Source organism: Xenopus laevis, chromosome 6S, assembly GCF_017654675.1.
Source record: "Xenopus laevis strain J_2021 chromosome 6S, Xenopus_laevis_v10.1, whole genome shotgun sequence".
Taxonomy (NCBI): domain Eukaryota; kingdom Metazoa; phylum Chordata; class Amphibia; order Anura; family Pipidae; genus Xenopus; species Xenopus laevis.
The window spans coordinates 120,187,943-120,203,861 of NC_054382.1; the positions used below are offsets into that span (position 1 = coordinate 120,187,943).

The 15,919-nt window shown below is 40.3% G+C and overlaps 1 protein-coding gene across 1 annotated transcript in view; it reads right to left on the reverse strand.

Moving 5' to 3' along the window:
- eif3e.S (eukaryotic translation initiation factor 3 subunit E S homeolog) overlaps positions 1-13,306 on the reverse strand; it is a 30,502-nt gene extending 17,196 nt beyond the window's left edge. The window contains 6 exon segments of the mRNA NM_001095852.1: positions 581-706; positions 3,975-4,079; positions 6,719-6,761; positions 9,830-9,947; positions 10,805-10,922; positions 13,204-13,306. Coding sequence (NP_001089321.1) covers positions 581-706; positions 3,975-4,079; positions 6,719-6,761; positions 9,830-9,947; positions 10,805-10,922; positions 13,204-13,293 — 600 coding nt within the window. The 5' untranslated portion in view covers positions 13,294-13,306.
- Positions 13,307-15,919: the final 2,613 nt, after the last annotated feature.

Here is a 15,919-nt window from a genome sequence, read left to right on the forward strand (position 1 = left end):
TGAATACCGAACCAAATCTGAATTTGCATGTGAAAATTAGGGGTGGGAAGGGGAAAACCTATTTTACTTCCTTGTTTTGTGAAAAAAAGTCACGCAATTTCCCTCCCGGATCCAAATTTGCGTATGCAAATTAGGATTCGGTTCGGCTGGGCAGAAGGATTCGGCTGAATACGAATCCTGCTGAAAAAGGCCGAATCCTGGCCGAATCCCACAAAGACAAATTAAACTTTCTCTTCCCTGCCTTCCTTATAGGATATAGCCAGGGAGCAGAAATCTATTGCCGCATGATGGATAGTCGCCGTGTCGGCTTTTCTGAAGAGGAGCGCAAGCAGAGTTTCGATTTAAAAGTTTAATTTGTCTTTGTGTTTTGTTTTTTTTTTCATTCTATACTAACCAATTTTTTTAAAAAAAAATTATGTTTCTGGTACTTTAAGAACAAATCTTGGTACTGGAAATATTGGGGGAAAATTTTTTAAAAACTGATGGGATGGAAAACCACAATATTGCTAGATCTGTAAATTTAGTGATTACAACACTTGTACAAGTAAGACAGATATGTAAGTTTTTACACAAAACTTACATTATTATCGATCGTTTCTTTTAGCCTTGTAAGATCTTCCATGGCTGCGTCCCAATTTTGCATCAAAATTTCTGACGCCAACTTTCCCCAGAGAGAACTGAGGGCGTTTCGGTCTGTAGACGGAACCTGTAATGAAGAGATTTAATATTAAGAATGCGAGAAGCTAAAGGTTGGCCCTTGGCATGTCAACCAAAATAATCCAGCAATCTGCTCAAAAATCTTTCATATAAAGACACATTTTTTTCCATCGCAGTTGGCTTATTTATTATATAAAACAAACTGGCAACAGGCTGATTGTACAGCTACTAAGGCCAAAGCAGTTGAAATAGGACAAATCTATATTAGGAGGCAGAACTCACAAAAATGAGTTATGCTTTTGGTTTAAAATGGAAGGAGGTATTCATTGTGAAAAACAAATCTGATATCTGCATTACACTCTCCACTATTATCATCCTTAAATGGATACGGTCATGGGAAAACATGTTTTTTTAAATGCCTCTGTTAATAGTGCTGCTTCAGCAGACTTCTGTTTTTCAAAAGAGCAAACTGATTTTATTAGATTTAATTTTGAAATCTGACATGGGGCTAGACATATTGTCGGTTTCCCATGTGTCCACAGTCATGTGACTTGTGCTCTGGTAAACTTCAGTCACTCTTTACTGCTGCAGTGCAAGTTGGAGGGATATCACCCCCTCCCTCCTCCCCCACCCCAGCAGCCAAACAAAAGAACAATGGTAAGGTAACCAGATAACAGCTCCCTAACACAAGATAACAGCTGCCTGGTAGATCTGAAAACAGCACTCAATAGTAAAATCCAGGTCCCACCGTTACATTGAGTAGGAGAAACAACAGCCTGCCAGAAAGCAGTTCCATCCTAAAGTGCTGGCTCTTCCTGAAAGCACATGACCAGGCAAAATGACCTGAGATGGAGCCTGCACAGCAATATTACAACTAAAAAAAAAAAAATACACTTGCTGGTTCAGGAATTAAATTGTATATTATAGAGTGAATTATTTGCAGTTTAAACAGTGTAATTTATAAATAAAAACTATTATAAAAATCATGACAGAATCCCTTTAACCTGGTATAGAAAGTAAGATTTGTTGCCTCAAGTGTTCAAAAAATGAGACATGTTCTAACTATATATTAGCACCACTAAGCCTTAAAACCTTGTTTTCTGTGGCAAACATCACTGCTACTCAAGGCAATAACGGATAGAGTTACATTCTGAAACCCAAAGAATCTGGATGGAACTATCCAAGAATTATATTATACTCTAGGTCATCTGTGCACTCTCTAAGCACTAAGGAGTCCGTTTCTAACCACCAAAAAAAATGCTTATAGGGGGGACTGTACAAAGCAGCCTTAGGGTCTGCATTAAAGGAAAACTATACCCTGAACAATGTAGGTCTCTATAAAAAGATATTGCATAAAACAGTTCATATGTAAAACCCTGCTTCATGTAAATAAACCATTTTCATAATTTTAGTAGTATGTGCCTTTAGGTAATCATGAATAGAAAATTACCATTTTAGGGTCCAAACAAACCAAACATGCTAGGTCACATGAGCCAATTAACAGACAGAGTTGTGTCTTTTGCTTCCACACTTCTTCCTGTTACAGTTAGAGCTGCAGTATTTCTGGTCAGGTGATCTCTGAGGCAGCACACAGACCATCACAAAATGGTGGTTCAAGACAAGAGATGTAAAAGGGCAATATTTATTTAGAGGAAAACTATACCCCCAAAATAAATACTTAAGCAACTGATAGTTTATATCATATTAAGTGAAATATTAAAGAATCTTTTGAAACTGGAATATATATTTAAGTAAATACGATCCCTGGGAGCGGCCCTTATTTTTATGATTACTCAATGGCACATACTTCTAAAAAAGTATATTATTATGAAAATGGTTTATTTACATGAAGCAGGGTTTTACATATGAGCTGTTTTATGTAATATCTTTTTATAGAGACCTACATTGTTTGAGGGGTATAGTTTTCCTTTAAATATATCAGTTTGGTAAGATTCTTTAATATGCCACTTAATTTGATATAAATTTTGGGGGTAAAATTTTCCTTTAAAGGACCAGTAACATAAAAAATTGTCAGAAAAAAAACCACCAAGGCACATATAACTTTGAAAAGTCTTTATTAATATACTACTTAACGATTCAACGCTTGCGCTCCTCTTCAGAAACGGCGACGATCCATCGTGCAGTGCTCGATTTCTCCTCCCTGCCTTGTATAGGAGAGGAGCCAGGGAGGAGAAATCGAGCAACGCACGATGGATCGTTGCCCTGTTGCTGTTTCTGAAGAGGAGCACAAGCGGAGAATCGGCAAGTTATTTCTTAATAAAGATTTTGCGAATTTAAAGTTAAATGTGTCTTGGTACAAAGAATTGGTCTTTTAACTGAAGCAGAGCAGCCATTTGTTTTGGCATGAGGCATCCCATTTAATATCACTTTAATATAAAAGGTCTTGTATACAGCAGAGATTTAAAAGTCAGTTTCCCCAACCAAGTCTTTCTTACAAGCCAGCCATGTGTGTCTCAAATGCTTTATTAAATAAAAGACTGAAAAATCTCAAATAAACAAAACCACCCACTTTGCTTAATCTTGAGAAGCGCTTTAGTTATTTTATCTATTTCAGTGAAAGCAAGGGTAATGCTAGGATCAGAAGGCTGTAATTTATACAACACTGAAATACACTAGGTCATTGAGAGTGTCAAATTATAATCTCAGATCTGATTTACAAAGGCTCTTTCAGAACTTCTGTTTCGGTAGCCGTCACTTTAAATGAGTTTTCAGCCAACGAAGTCTCACATACCAGTGACACAGCATGTTGTTCCAAATTTAAATATATTTCTACAAATAAAATAAAAAAGTGGAAAGTGTCTGTGACACTCACATGCTCAGTGGGCTCTGAGCAGCTGTTGAGAAGCTAAGCTTAGGGCTCGTCACTAATTATCCAGCAGAAAATGAGGTTGGTCTGTAATATAAGCTGATGCTACAGGGCTGATTATTAAATTCGGATGCTAATTGCACTGTTTTCTGTGCTGCCATGTAGTAATTATCTGTATTAATTACTAATCAGCCTTATATTGTAACATTTCTATTCTATGTGTACTGTATATTGTGAGTGGGTCCCTAAGCTCAGTAAGTGACAGCAGCACAGAGCATGTGCAGTGAATCAGCAGAAAAGAAGATGGGGAGCTACTGGGGCATCTTTGGAGACACAGATCTTTACTGCTAAATGGCTGTGGTTGGCTTGGGCTGGTACAGAAGCACAAAACATAATGTACAACATCTCTAGCTACTTATTTGGTTAAGCTTTAGTTCTCCTTTAAATGCATTACAAGCCTAAAACATACACGCAAAAGTAAAGTACTCACCAGCACTCTGAAAAAGTACAAGTACTCGGCAGCTCCAGAATAGTTGCCACACTCATACTGAAATTTCGCATATCTGTAAAGAGTATCCAAGTATTCCTGTCTGAACTGTAATGAGAAAAAGTTGCAGTTAGGACTCGTGGCTCACTGCTGTCTCACATTAAATCTAGTTCTGAAGTTCTGAAGCTCAATACACAGACCTTCTAGGTGATAGGCACAGCAAATACTTTGTTTGCTACAGGAAAGCAACAGTTCTATTCTTGTACAGGTATGGGACCTGTTATCCAGAATGTTTAGGACCTGGGGTTTTCCAGATAATGGATCTCTCCGTAATTTGGATCTTAATACCAAGTCTACAAGAAATTAATTTCAACATTAAATAAACCCAATAGGCTGGTTTTGCTTCCAATAAGGATTAATTATATCAAAGTTTAGGTCTAATACAAGGAACGGTTTTATTATTACAGAGAAAAAGGAAATCATTTTTAAACATTTGGATTATTTTGATAAAATGGAGTCTATCTTTCTGTACTTCGAAGCTGTCTGGATAACGGATTTCCGGATCCCATACTTGTATCACCCACTTCAGCACACAGTCCAGAGACCAACTCTGCTGCAAGGCTAAATGGTTAGTCTTTGAGTTACAACATCTGATGGTAACGTGCCTATGGATGAATTAAACCCAGGTTAAAGGACATGTAAAGTCTAAAATAGAATAAGGCTAGAAATGCTGTATTTTGTATACTAAATATAAACATGAACTAACTGCACCACAAGCCCAATCAAACAAATAATTTATGCTTTCAAAGTTGGCTACAGGGGGGTCACCATCTTTGCAAGACCAAGACTGTGCACATGCTCAGTGTGGTCTGGGCTGCTTAGGGATCGTCATAAACAAAGCTGCTTGAGTTCTGCATGGCTGGGAAGTAAGGCGGGGGCTCCCCCTGCTGTTCATAAGTAAGATTGTTTCCCTGCTCAGCAGTTAGGGACCATCTGACAATTCCTATCCACAGCAGTAAATGAAGGGAGAATTTCACTGCATACAGTCAGGTTTCTTATAAAAACAGTACACATTTTTTAATTAAAGTATATTGGAGATAAGTTTCTTTTTCATTAAAGAAAGTAAAAATGGGATTTGTTTTTTGCCTTTACATGCCCTTTAAAAAGTGAAGTTGGTTTAAACCTATAGCTAAGTAACACCAAAAATTTAAAGTGTTTTAAAGTAATGAAAATATCATGTACTGTTGCCCTGTACTGATAAAACTGATTGGTTTGCTTCAGAAACACTACTATTGTTCATATAGACAAACTGCTTGAGTAGTAATGGCAGAAATTGAAAAAGGGCTTTATGGCACAGGTTAAATAGTGGATATTTGTCGCCAGGCGACAAATCTCCTCTTCTTCGGGGCGACTAATCTCCCAGACCTGCCTTCCGCCAGCGAAAATGAAAATCGCCTGGGGCCAGGCACTCTGAGCACTTCGTTTTCCAATGTCACTTAAAGTTTCCTCGTGAGGCAATTACGGGTGACTGCCCCCAGGCGATTTTCATTTTAGCTGGCGGAAGGCAGATTGAGGAGATTAGTCGCCCCGAAGAAGAGGATATTTGTCGCATGGCGACCAATTTCCCTGAATCTGCCCGTGAGCCCTGACCCTAATGGTGTTATCTACTATCTGCTGTGTAACCTGAGCCTTTTCTTCTTTGAATGGCTGCCCCCATTGCTACACAGCAGCTTATTTATATAAACAATAGTAGTATGTCTTGTCTCCAAGAATATTCGCCAGCGTCCAAGAATGGTCGCCGGCATCCAAAAACGAGACGCCGGCACCTCCAATGGGAGCAGAAACCTTAAATTTTTTGATTGAAACTTACCAGAAGCTGCTGCATTTCTCACCCTAGGCTTATACTCGAGTTAATAAGCTTTCCCAGTTTTTGGAGGTAAAATTAGGTACCTCGGCTTATACTCGGGACGGCTTATACTTGAGTATATACGGTATGTACACCAGCAGAAAAAATATTGTGTGCCAAACGGGTACGAGTTGTCATAGGTATTCCTCTGTACTAAGTACTTGCACATGCAGGCACATTTGAGGTTATAGTGGCCTAATAATAATTCATACAAACTAAAAGGGAACCATCGCTAAAATAAAAATGTAATATAAGCTTCATCATACTGAAATAAGAAATACAATATTCTGTATTGTTTCTGAAATAATCAAGATTATGTTCACTATCCCTCTCTTGGCATCTATTTCTCTTCATTCTGCCTTCATGCAGCAGTTGGGTGTCAAGATAGTTATTGACAGTTAGATCCAATATGTCTTATAGGGGGGCTTCCTTTCCTAGCAGATGAGTTAGAGCTCACTCAAATAACTGATTCCAGTACAAACAAAATAACTGCCTCTTGCACAAATCCTGCATGTAGAGAGACATGATGTCTGGTGATTTTAATGAGTGAGCTCTAATACATCTTCTAGGCAAAAGGAGCCCCCCTATAAGATATATTGGATCTAAGTGTTAATGAATATCTGACAACCAACTGCTGCACAAAGACAGAATGAAGAGAAACATATCCTGAGAGAGGAATAGTGAAGATAAACTTGATTATTTCAGAAACGGTACAGAATTTTTAATTAATTTTTAATTGACTGTAATTGTTTCTTATTTCAGTATGATGAACCTTATATTAAATTTTCATTTTCACGATAGTTCCCCTTAAAGTTAAAAAAAAAGTTGAAACTAGTCATACCCCATGTTTTTCAGCAAGGTGATCAAACAGCATGCGGCCATCTCTGTTGAAATAAAATGGAAAAACACGTTTACGTTAATTTATGTTGTAGAGTTAAAACCGGTACAGAAGCACAATATAGGGCAGAAAGCTTCAGTGATTTTCGTTTTTGGTTATAAGGTTTATAGAAATGAGAGAATGAAATCACATCATTAAATATACCTTGTGAATAGATATACACAGAGCTGAAATGAACAGATGTCTTCATGCACTTTTCAAAGAGAATTCCACCTGGTCTTTTCATTTGGGATTTCTCCACATATCCACTAAAAGCCTAAAATCTCATCAGCCCCTGTACACTCTTGACAAGATCAAGGATTGTATTGGTAAGATGCATCCATGCTACTGTACAAAATTATACAGGTATGGGACACCTTATCCAGAATGCTCAGGACCTGGTGTTTTCCGGATAACTGATCTTTTCATAATTTGGATCTTCATACCTTTACCTCTACTTTACGATGGTGTAAATATTGCTTCCAATAAGGATTAATTATATCTTAGTTGGAATCAAGTACAAGGTACTATTTTATTATTACAGAGAAAAGGGAAATCATTTTTAAACATTTGGATAAAATGGGAGTCTATGGGAGACGACCTTTCCAAAATTCAGAGCTTTCTGGATAACGGGTTTCTGGATAACAGATCCCATATCTGTACATACATAATCCTTTTAAATTGTTGGTGTTTCATTTTCATTTAGAGGAGAAGGAAAGCTATGGAGGCATTTTATTGCCAATAGATTACCTGCAATAGTTAGGGATGTAGCGAACTGTTCGCGCGAACTAGTTCGCGCGAACTTCGACTGTTCGCGTCCGCCGCAAGTTCGCGAACGTCGCGCGACGTTCGCCAATAGGCGTTCGCGTCAAAATCGTTCGACCATTCGATCGCTAAAATCGAACGATTTTCGTTCGATCGAACGATTAAAATCCTTCGATCGTTCGAATCGAACGATTTTCGGATGTTCGAAGTTCGCGAACAGTTTGCGAACTGTTCGCATTTTTTGCCGGTGTTCGCGAACGGCGTTCGCTACATCCCTAGCAATAGTGCAAGCTACAACACTATATTTATTCTTTTAAAGGAAAACTATACCCCCCAAACAATGTAGGTCTCTATTAAAAGATACTGAGTAAAACAGCTCATCTGTAAAACTCTGCTTCATGTAAATGAACCATTATCATAATAATATACTTTTTTAGTATTATATGCCATTGGGTAATCATAAATAGAAAATTGCCATTTTAAAAAATAAGGGCCGCCCCCTGGGATCGTAGGATTCACTGTACTCACATACAGACCACATGTAAGGTCACATGAGCCAATTAACAGACAGAGTTCTGCCTTTTGCTTCCACACTTCTTCCTGTTACAGTTAGTGTTGTAGTATTTCTGGTCAGGTGATCTCTGAGGCAGCACAGATAGAGTCACGAAATGGTGGTTCAAGGCAAGAGATGTAAAAGGGCAATATTTATGTAAATATATATTCCAGTTTGGTAAGATTCTTTAATATGTCATTCAATTTGATATAAACTATCTGTTGCTTAAGTGTTCATTTTGGGGGTATAGTTTTCCTTTAACAGCTCTAGAAGCTCTCGGTTTGTTTAGGATAGCATCTGCCATATTAGCTTGGTGTGACATCACTTCCTGCCCGAGTCTCTCCCTGCTCACTTATAGCTCTGGGCTCAGATTACAGCACAGAAGGGAGGGGGGAGAGAAGAGGAGCAAACTGAGCATGCTCACGCCCGGGGCAAGGAGGTTTAAGCTGAAAACAGGAAGTCTGATACAGAAGCCCATGAGTACACAATAGCAGGAAAGAAATGTGGTGTTTCTTTTGACAGAGGACTTGGAGCAGCATTACTTTGAGGGTTTACTGGTATATTTAGGAGGACCTTTCTGATAGGGCTTACTCATTTAATATGCCTCAGCTCCTAAAGAAAGAATATACACTTCGGTTCAACTTATGCTCAACAACCAAAGATTTTGTTGAAATTCAGTTAGTTTAGAAATATCTGTAGTTTTTATTTGTTAAAGAGCTACGGACACCAGAAATTAAACTTTTTTGGATCTATCATAATATTGGCTTTGCATGCTACTTAAAATTTTGCTATAAAGTATTGGCCTGATGCTTTCCCATTACCTGTCTGACTCCCTGTGTTGATCTATGAGGGGGCTGCCATATTTATGCAGCAGGAGTCCTTAAAGGGGAAGGAAACCTCCTCGGCGCTAACCCCCCACCCCCCCTCCCGTGTATTGCCCCCCCTCCCTCCTCCTCCTACTGCGCATGCGCCAAAACGCCGGTCAAGGGAGGAAGAAGATCGCGTGGAAGAAGATGTCGCCTGTGAACTCCCTGGACTGGACCTGCGCAGAAGGGTAAGTAACAAGTTAGGGGCATTTGCCCAGCGGGACGGGTAGGCCAGGGGGGAGGAGGGAGGGGGGGCAATACACAGGAGGGGGGTGGGGGGTTAGCGCCGAGGAGGTTTCCTTCCCCTTTAAGCATTTGAAACTTTAACTGACAGGTTGAGATGGGACAGTCAGGTTGACAAAACCTATAGGTCAGCATGACCTATAGGTAATTTTTAATGTACATTCATATTTTAAATCGTCGTTTTTTAGTGTCAGTATCACTTTAAGAGTAAACCGTGCAAGAAAGTCATTTTACAAGTGATTCCTCTTAGATCCTATCCCTTTGCTTCTTCCGAGCAGTTTTAGGTAGAGAATTTCCCTTCAAATTTAAACACCCCCCATCTCCTCCTTATGGGCCCATGTGAGATGCAGGTTGGAAAGGCATTAATGCTCAACAAAGACTGATCTCTGCCTTTTTCAGCCAAACAGGGCTTAGGTGCCAGTCTGCGTTCCCAAAACTGCATCTTCTGAACAAGAATTTCTGCAGGAACAAATTCCATTTGCACAGAATTGAAAAAATGATTCAGCAGATCGCTGCATCAACCTATATCTGCCAGGCAAACAGGCTGCAAGGGTTCTACAATTAATCCTGCCAGTTGCCATATCAGACCACTTACATAAATTGAATTCAATGATTTTAAACAAGAACGAAGCTCGGCCAGTATTTTACCTGGTAGACTGCATCTGGCGAGTGGTCTCTGGATCCTCAAACATTTTAACAATGGGTTCAGTTTCCGCCTGCAGCTGTTTCAGTTGTGCAACGACCGTGGTCCTTTTTTCTCTCAGGGCTGAACACAAACAGATTAAGGAGAATTATAACAACCAATAATGGGTTTTGAAAATGAAAAAAATTGCTTATTCTTGTTCAATCAAATAAAGATGATGCCGGGCATGTGAAAACTGCTTACATAACATAACCTTCCACTCAATTAAGTGTTATATTAGAAACAGAGGCTTATACAGCTTCTAACTGAGGAAGCAAAAAGGAACATCCTACGTTTATAACGTTACCAATGTTTAAAGGAGAACTAAACTTTTAAAATTAATGTGGCTAAAAATGCCATATTTTATATAGTGAACTTATTACACGAGGCTAAAGTTTCAGCTTGTCAATAGCAGCAATGATCCAGGACTTCAAACTTGTCACAGGGGGGTCACCATCTTGGAAAGTGTCTGTGACACTCACATGCTCAGTGGGCTCTGATTGGCTGTTGAGAAGCTAAGCTTAGGGCTCGTCACTAATTATCCAGCAGAAAATGAGCTTCCCCTGTAATATAAGCTGATGCTACAGGTTTGCTGATTATTAAATTCTGATGCTAATTGCACTGGTTTCTGTGCTGCCATGTAGTAATTATCTGTATTAATTACTAATCAGCCTTATATTGTGACATTTCTATTCTATGTGTACTGTATATTGTGAGTGGGTCCCTAAGCTCAGTAAGTGACAGCAGCACAGAGCATGTGCAGTGAATCAGCAGAAAAGAAGATGGGGAGCTACTGGGGCATCTTTGGAGACACAGATCTTTACTGCTAAAGGGCTGTGGTTGCCTTGGGCTGGTACAGAAGCAAAATGTTTTAACAATGAGCCATAATAATGCCACCAAATCCTGCATCTGTGACATGTAAAAGCAACATTGAAATTTACCGAGAGGGATTTCTTTATCTGCATAAAGGTTCTTGTATACGTCCATGGCAAAGTCAACCATGTTGGTATCACTGAGCAGGTCCAACTTCCCATGAAGTAATTCCTTTTCATTGTAAATCTAAAAAAAATACATAAAAAATATGAAGTACAGAGACTTATGAAACATGCAAGAGAGTACGTGTTTCTTATTAAAGGGGCCGTTCACCTTTAAAGGGGCCGCTCACCTTTAAAGGGGCCGCTCACCTTTAAAGGGGCCGCTCACCTTTAAAGGGGCCGCTCACCTTTAAAGGGGCCGCTCACCTTTAAAGGGGCCGCTCACCTTTAAAGGGGCCGCTCACCTTTAAAGGGGCCGCTCACCTTTAAAGGGGCCGCTCACCTTTAAAGGGGCCGCTCACCTTTAAAGGGGCTGAACTGCCAGACTCAAACACCTGAGACAGGGACATTCAACTTTAAACTTAGATTTTGAAAAAACAGAAGAAAATAAATAATGGAAAGTAACTGAAAAAAGTTTTTATTTCTGGGGAACAATCTGAAAACAACCGAACTGAAAAAAGTTTTCTGAGCCAATTTGCAATCGGTTTTTGTTTTTTATTAATTGTGCTTTTTGAGTTACTTAGCTTTTTAGTCAGCAGCTCTCGTTTGCCATTTCAGCCATCTGGTTGCTAGGGTCCAAATGACCCTAGCAGCCATGCACTGATTTGAATAAGAGACTGGACTATGAATAGGAAAGGGCCTGAATAGAAGGATGAGTAATAAAATGTAACAATAACTATAACTGCTTTACGGGGCATTTTTGTTTTAAATGGGGTCAGTGACCCCGTTTGAAAGCTTGCAAACAGCAGAAGAAGAAGGCAAATAATTCAAAAACTATAAACAAGAAAAAATGAAGACCAATTGAACAAATGCTTAGAATTGGCCATTCTAGAACATACAAAAAGTTACAGACAATGTCAAATCTATGCAGTAGTATTTTAATGACTTGAATACTGCAACCATTGCTTAGTTTCATTTTTAGATGCAGAAGAGATGCACCTGCACCAGGCTTTAGCCCCAAGCCACCCTACTACCCATTTTGTAAGGTTGTAAACATACTTGTGGAAAAGCCTGCACTGAGATCACACAGCAATATATCTAATATAGGCAGAGGCTTATAAATGTGTATATAACATTCACTGGGCAAATGAAATGCAGTGTACATGAGATTAGAATCTAACTGTACTCTGCTAACAACTGTTGATGCAGCTGCACAAACACCGGATTTTTAGATTTTTGCGTTTACAAAAAGCGGAGATCTGCCAGGTCCTGAAAAGTATGGCACAGGATACCATACCGGACTTAACTGTGTTATATCTATGTACAAGCACAATGAATTTATTGTAGAATCACATCATAAATGGATTAAAAAGTCACAGTTATATTTAGCTAAAGAGGTAGTACTGGGTGCCTGTTATACTTCCTTGAAATATATATGGATAACACCTGACAGTTTCTTTGTACTTTTATCTACAGGCTTCCCTCTGGGGTCTCTATGAATCTGGGGGTCAAGAGAAACGCTCTTTGGGGCAATGGCACATGGGGAAGATGCCTGGAGTCTTGTTGCCCTTGAAATGTCCAGCTTGATGGGTGGGCAACAAAACCGTGGAAAAAGTCACGTTGGATTTACTTTGGTTAAATGCCTGGATACTGCCAGCGCACATTTAGTACAGGTGGTTATCACTTGGGCTCATTTATTAACACTTAGTGACGGAGCAGGTAGACATTAATAGCAAAGATGTGATGTAGGAACAGCTGGAAGGTTCCACTGCCCAACAACAGCTGGAGGGTTCCAATGCAGCCCAACGGAACAGCTGGAGGGTTCCAAAGTAGCCTATAACCACAGCTGGAGGGTTCCACTGCAGCCCAACAGAACAGCTGGAAGGTTCCACTGCCCAACAACAGCTGGAGGGTTCCATTGCAGCCCAACGGAACAGCTGGAGGGTTCCAAAGTAGCCTATAACAATAGCTGGAGGGTTAAACTGCAGCCCAATGGAACAGCTGGAGGGTGCCAACGTAGCCTATAACAACAGCTGGGGGGTTCCACTGCAGACAAACGGAACAGCTGGAGGGTTCCACTGCCCAACAACAGCTGGAAGGTTCCACTGCCCAACAACAGCTGGAAGGTTCCACTGCCCAACAACAGCTGGAGGGTTCCAACGTAGCCAATAACAAGAGCTGGAGGGTATATATCAGCAGAGTGATTTGAGATGTAGGGCCCAGCCTCCCTGCACTCCCAGGAGCCCCTCTCTCTACATGAGGCCCTGAGACCAGCATGTCGGGGCTCCACTCATCCCCCAGACCCCAAAGCTCCAGCTACTGGTTTCCTTGCCACTATGAACCCCCGATCCAATGCGGATATTTACCTCTTTGACCGATAAAAATTCAAGGAGGGGAAAGACCAAGTGCCGGTCCAAGAAGTGGGCAATCTTCGTGGTTAAGTCGTACTCAGCCATTGCTAGAGCCGGCGTGAAGGGAAAAGGGACGGAGGAGCGCTGCAACTTTATTAAACGGACAATATAGACAATCGCACAGAAGGGAGGCAAGTCAGGGAAAGCAGCGTCAGGCTTGGAGGCGGGGCCAGCCGGGCTCAGGGACACTCGAAGGGGCGGAGTTTTAGCAATGCTGAGGGGAATGGGGCAACACTTAGGGGCGTGTCTTGTGCAATAGACGCACAACTAACTGTCACTAGGAATAGAATGGCGCTGGCTAATGTGTTATATGTGCCCCTGTCCTAAAATCACTCCACAGCTGATAAGGGAATAATGTCCCAGTGCTAATCCATCCTGAGTGGAAACCATTATGGCTTTTTCTCTAATGCTCCCGCCCAATCACAGGACAGCAGCCAATAAAAATCACCACAATACCTCTTAAAGGGCTGGTTCACTTTTAAGTTAATTTTTAGTATCTTGAAGAATAGTCAATTCTAAGCAAGTTTCCAATTGGTCTTTATTATTTATTTTCTATAGGTTTTTTTTTTTTTTGTAATTATTTGCCTTCGTCTGCTGACTCTTTCCAGCTTTCAAATGGGGGTCATTGACCCCCATCTAAAAACAAAAGCTCAGTAAAAACAACAAATGTTGTTGCTACTTTTTATTACTCATCTTTTTATGCAGACCCTCTCCTATTCATATTCCTGTCTCATATGCAAATCAATGCATGGTTGCTACGGTAATTGGGACCCTAGCAACCAGACTGCTGACATTGCAAACTGGAGAGCTGCTGAATAAAAAGCTAAATAACTCAAAAGCCACAAATAATAAAAAATGAAAACTAATTGCAAATTGTCTCAGAATATCCCTCTGTACGTCATACTTAAAGTGAACTCAAAGGTGAAAAACTCCCTTAAAGCGATACTGTCATGGAAAAAAAAAAATGTTTTCAAAATGAATCAGTTAATAGTGCTGCTCTAGCAGAATTCTGCACTGAAATCCATTTCTCAAAAGAGCAAACTGATTTTTTTTTATATTCAATTTTGAAATCTGACATGGGGCTAGACATTTTGTCAATTTCCCAGCTGCCCCAAGTCATGTGACTTGTGCTCTGATAAACTTCAATCACTCTTTACTGCTGTACTGCAAGTTAGAGTGATATCCCCCCCTCCCTTTTTCCCCTCAGTAGCCAAACAAAAGAACAATGGGAAGGTAACCAGATAACAGCTCCCTAACACAAGATAACAGCTGCCTGGTAGATCTAAGAACAGCACTCAATAGTAAAAACCCATGTCCCACTGAGACACGTTCAGTTACATTGAGAAGGAAAAACAGCAGCCTGCCAGAAAGCATTTCTCTCCTAAAGTGCAGGCACAAGTCACATGACCAGGGGCAGCTGGGAAATTGACAAAATGTCTAGCCCCATGTCATATTTCAAAATTGAATATAAAAAAATCTGTTTGCTCTTTTGAGAAAGGGATTTCCATGCAGAATTCTGCTGGAGTAGCACTATTAACTGATGCGTTTTTCCGATGACAGGATCCCTTTAAGGCCCACTATTCTGCCTCCAGCAAGTCGTGGTAGAAATTGTATTGAAGTTACATTTGGCAGTAGCTTACTCACAAGAACACAGCTTTGAACCACCCAGAGATCACCTGACCAGAAAACCTACAGCTCTAACTGTAACAGGAAGAAGCGTGGAAGCAAAAGACAGAACTCTGTCTGTTAATTGGCTCATGTGACCTAACAAGTATGGTTTGTTTGTGTGCACCGTGAATCCTACGATCCCAGGAGGTGGCCCTTATTTTTTCTGATTACCCAATAGCACATACTACTAAAAAAGTATATTATTATAAAAAAAAGTTTATTTACATAAAGCAGGGTTTTACAAATGAGCTGTTTTATGCAATATCTTTTGACCTACATTGTTCGGGGGGGTATAGTTTTTCTTTAAAGGAGAAGGAAAGTCTTTTTGCACTTGGGGGTGCCAAATGTTAGTCACTCCGAGTGATTGTTTCAGCAGAAAACTGCACCGACCCGGGGTTATTCCAGCGAGCACCATGGAGCGATCCTCTTCCGGCTTCTTCTTTCTTCAAATTTCCCGGGGCAAATGCATGCGCAGTTGAACGAAATAGACGACTTTTTAGTTAAAGTTTGGCTTTTCACTCTACTGCGCAGGCGCAGCCACACGAAGAAAGAGGAAGACGGAAGAGAGCTCTGCACTTGGCACCCCCAAGTGCAAGAAAACTTTCCTTCTCCGTTAAGCCGTGAGTCTCAATTCTCCCAAGAGACCTGCTTATATTAAATAGTTACATTTTTATCTTTGCTTATCTTAAATTGTTACAAAAGTATCTAAGTGCAGCTGCTCAGCATTCTGGGCTCTCTGTCAAAAAGTCTCTTATTTTAATAAGTTTCAGAAACTTTGTATAGTTTTTTGTGACTTTTCAGTACAAACCCGGGACTGCCGGCTGAGCTTTCAAAATCGGGACTGTCCCACAAAAGACGGGACAGTTGGGAAGTATGCCTATTTGCCAGCACTTTGGGTTTTGGCACAAACACAGCTTTGTGAGAGAAAAAATTGCTGTGACCATGCCACTAGGAACGGGAAGGCATTACTGTTTGAAGAGTAGTAGTTTTAGAGTGCTCTGGT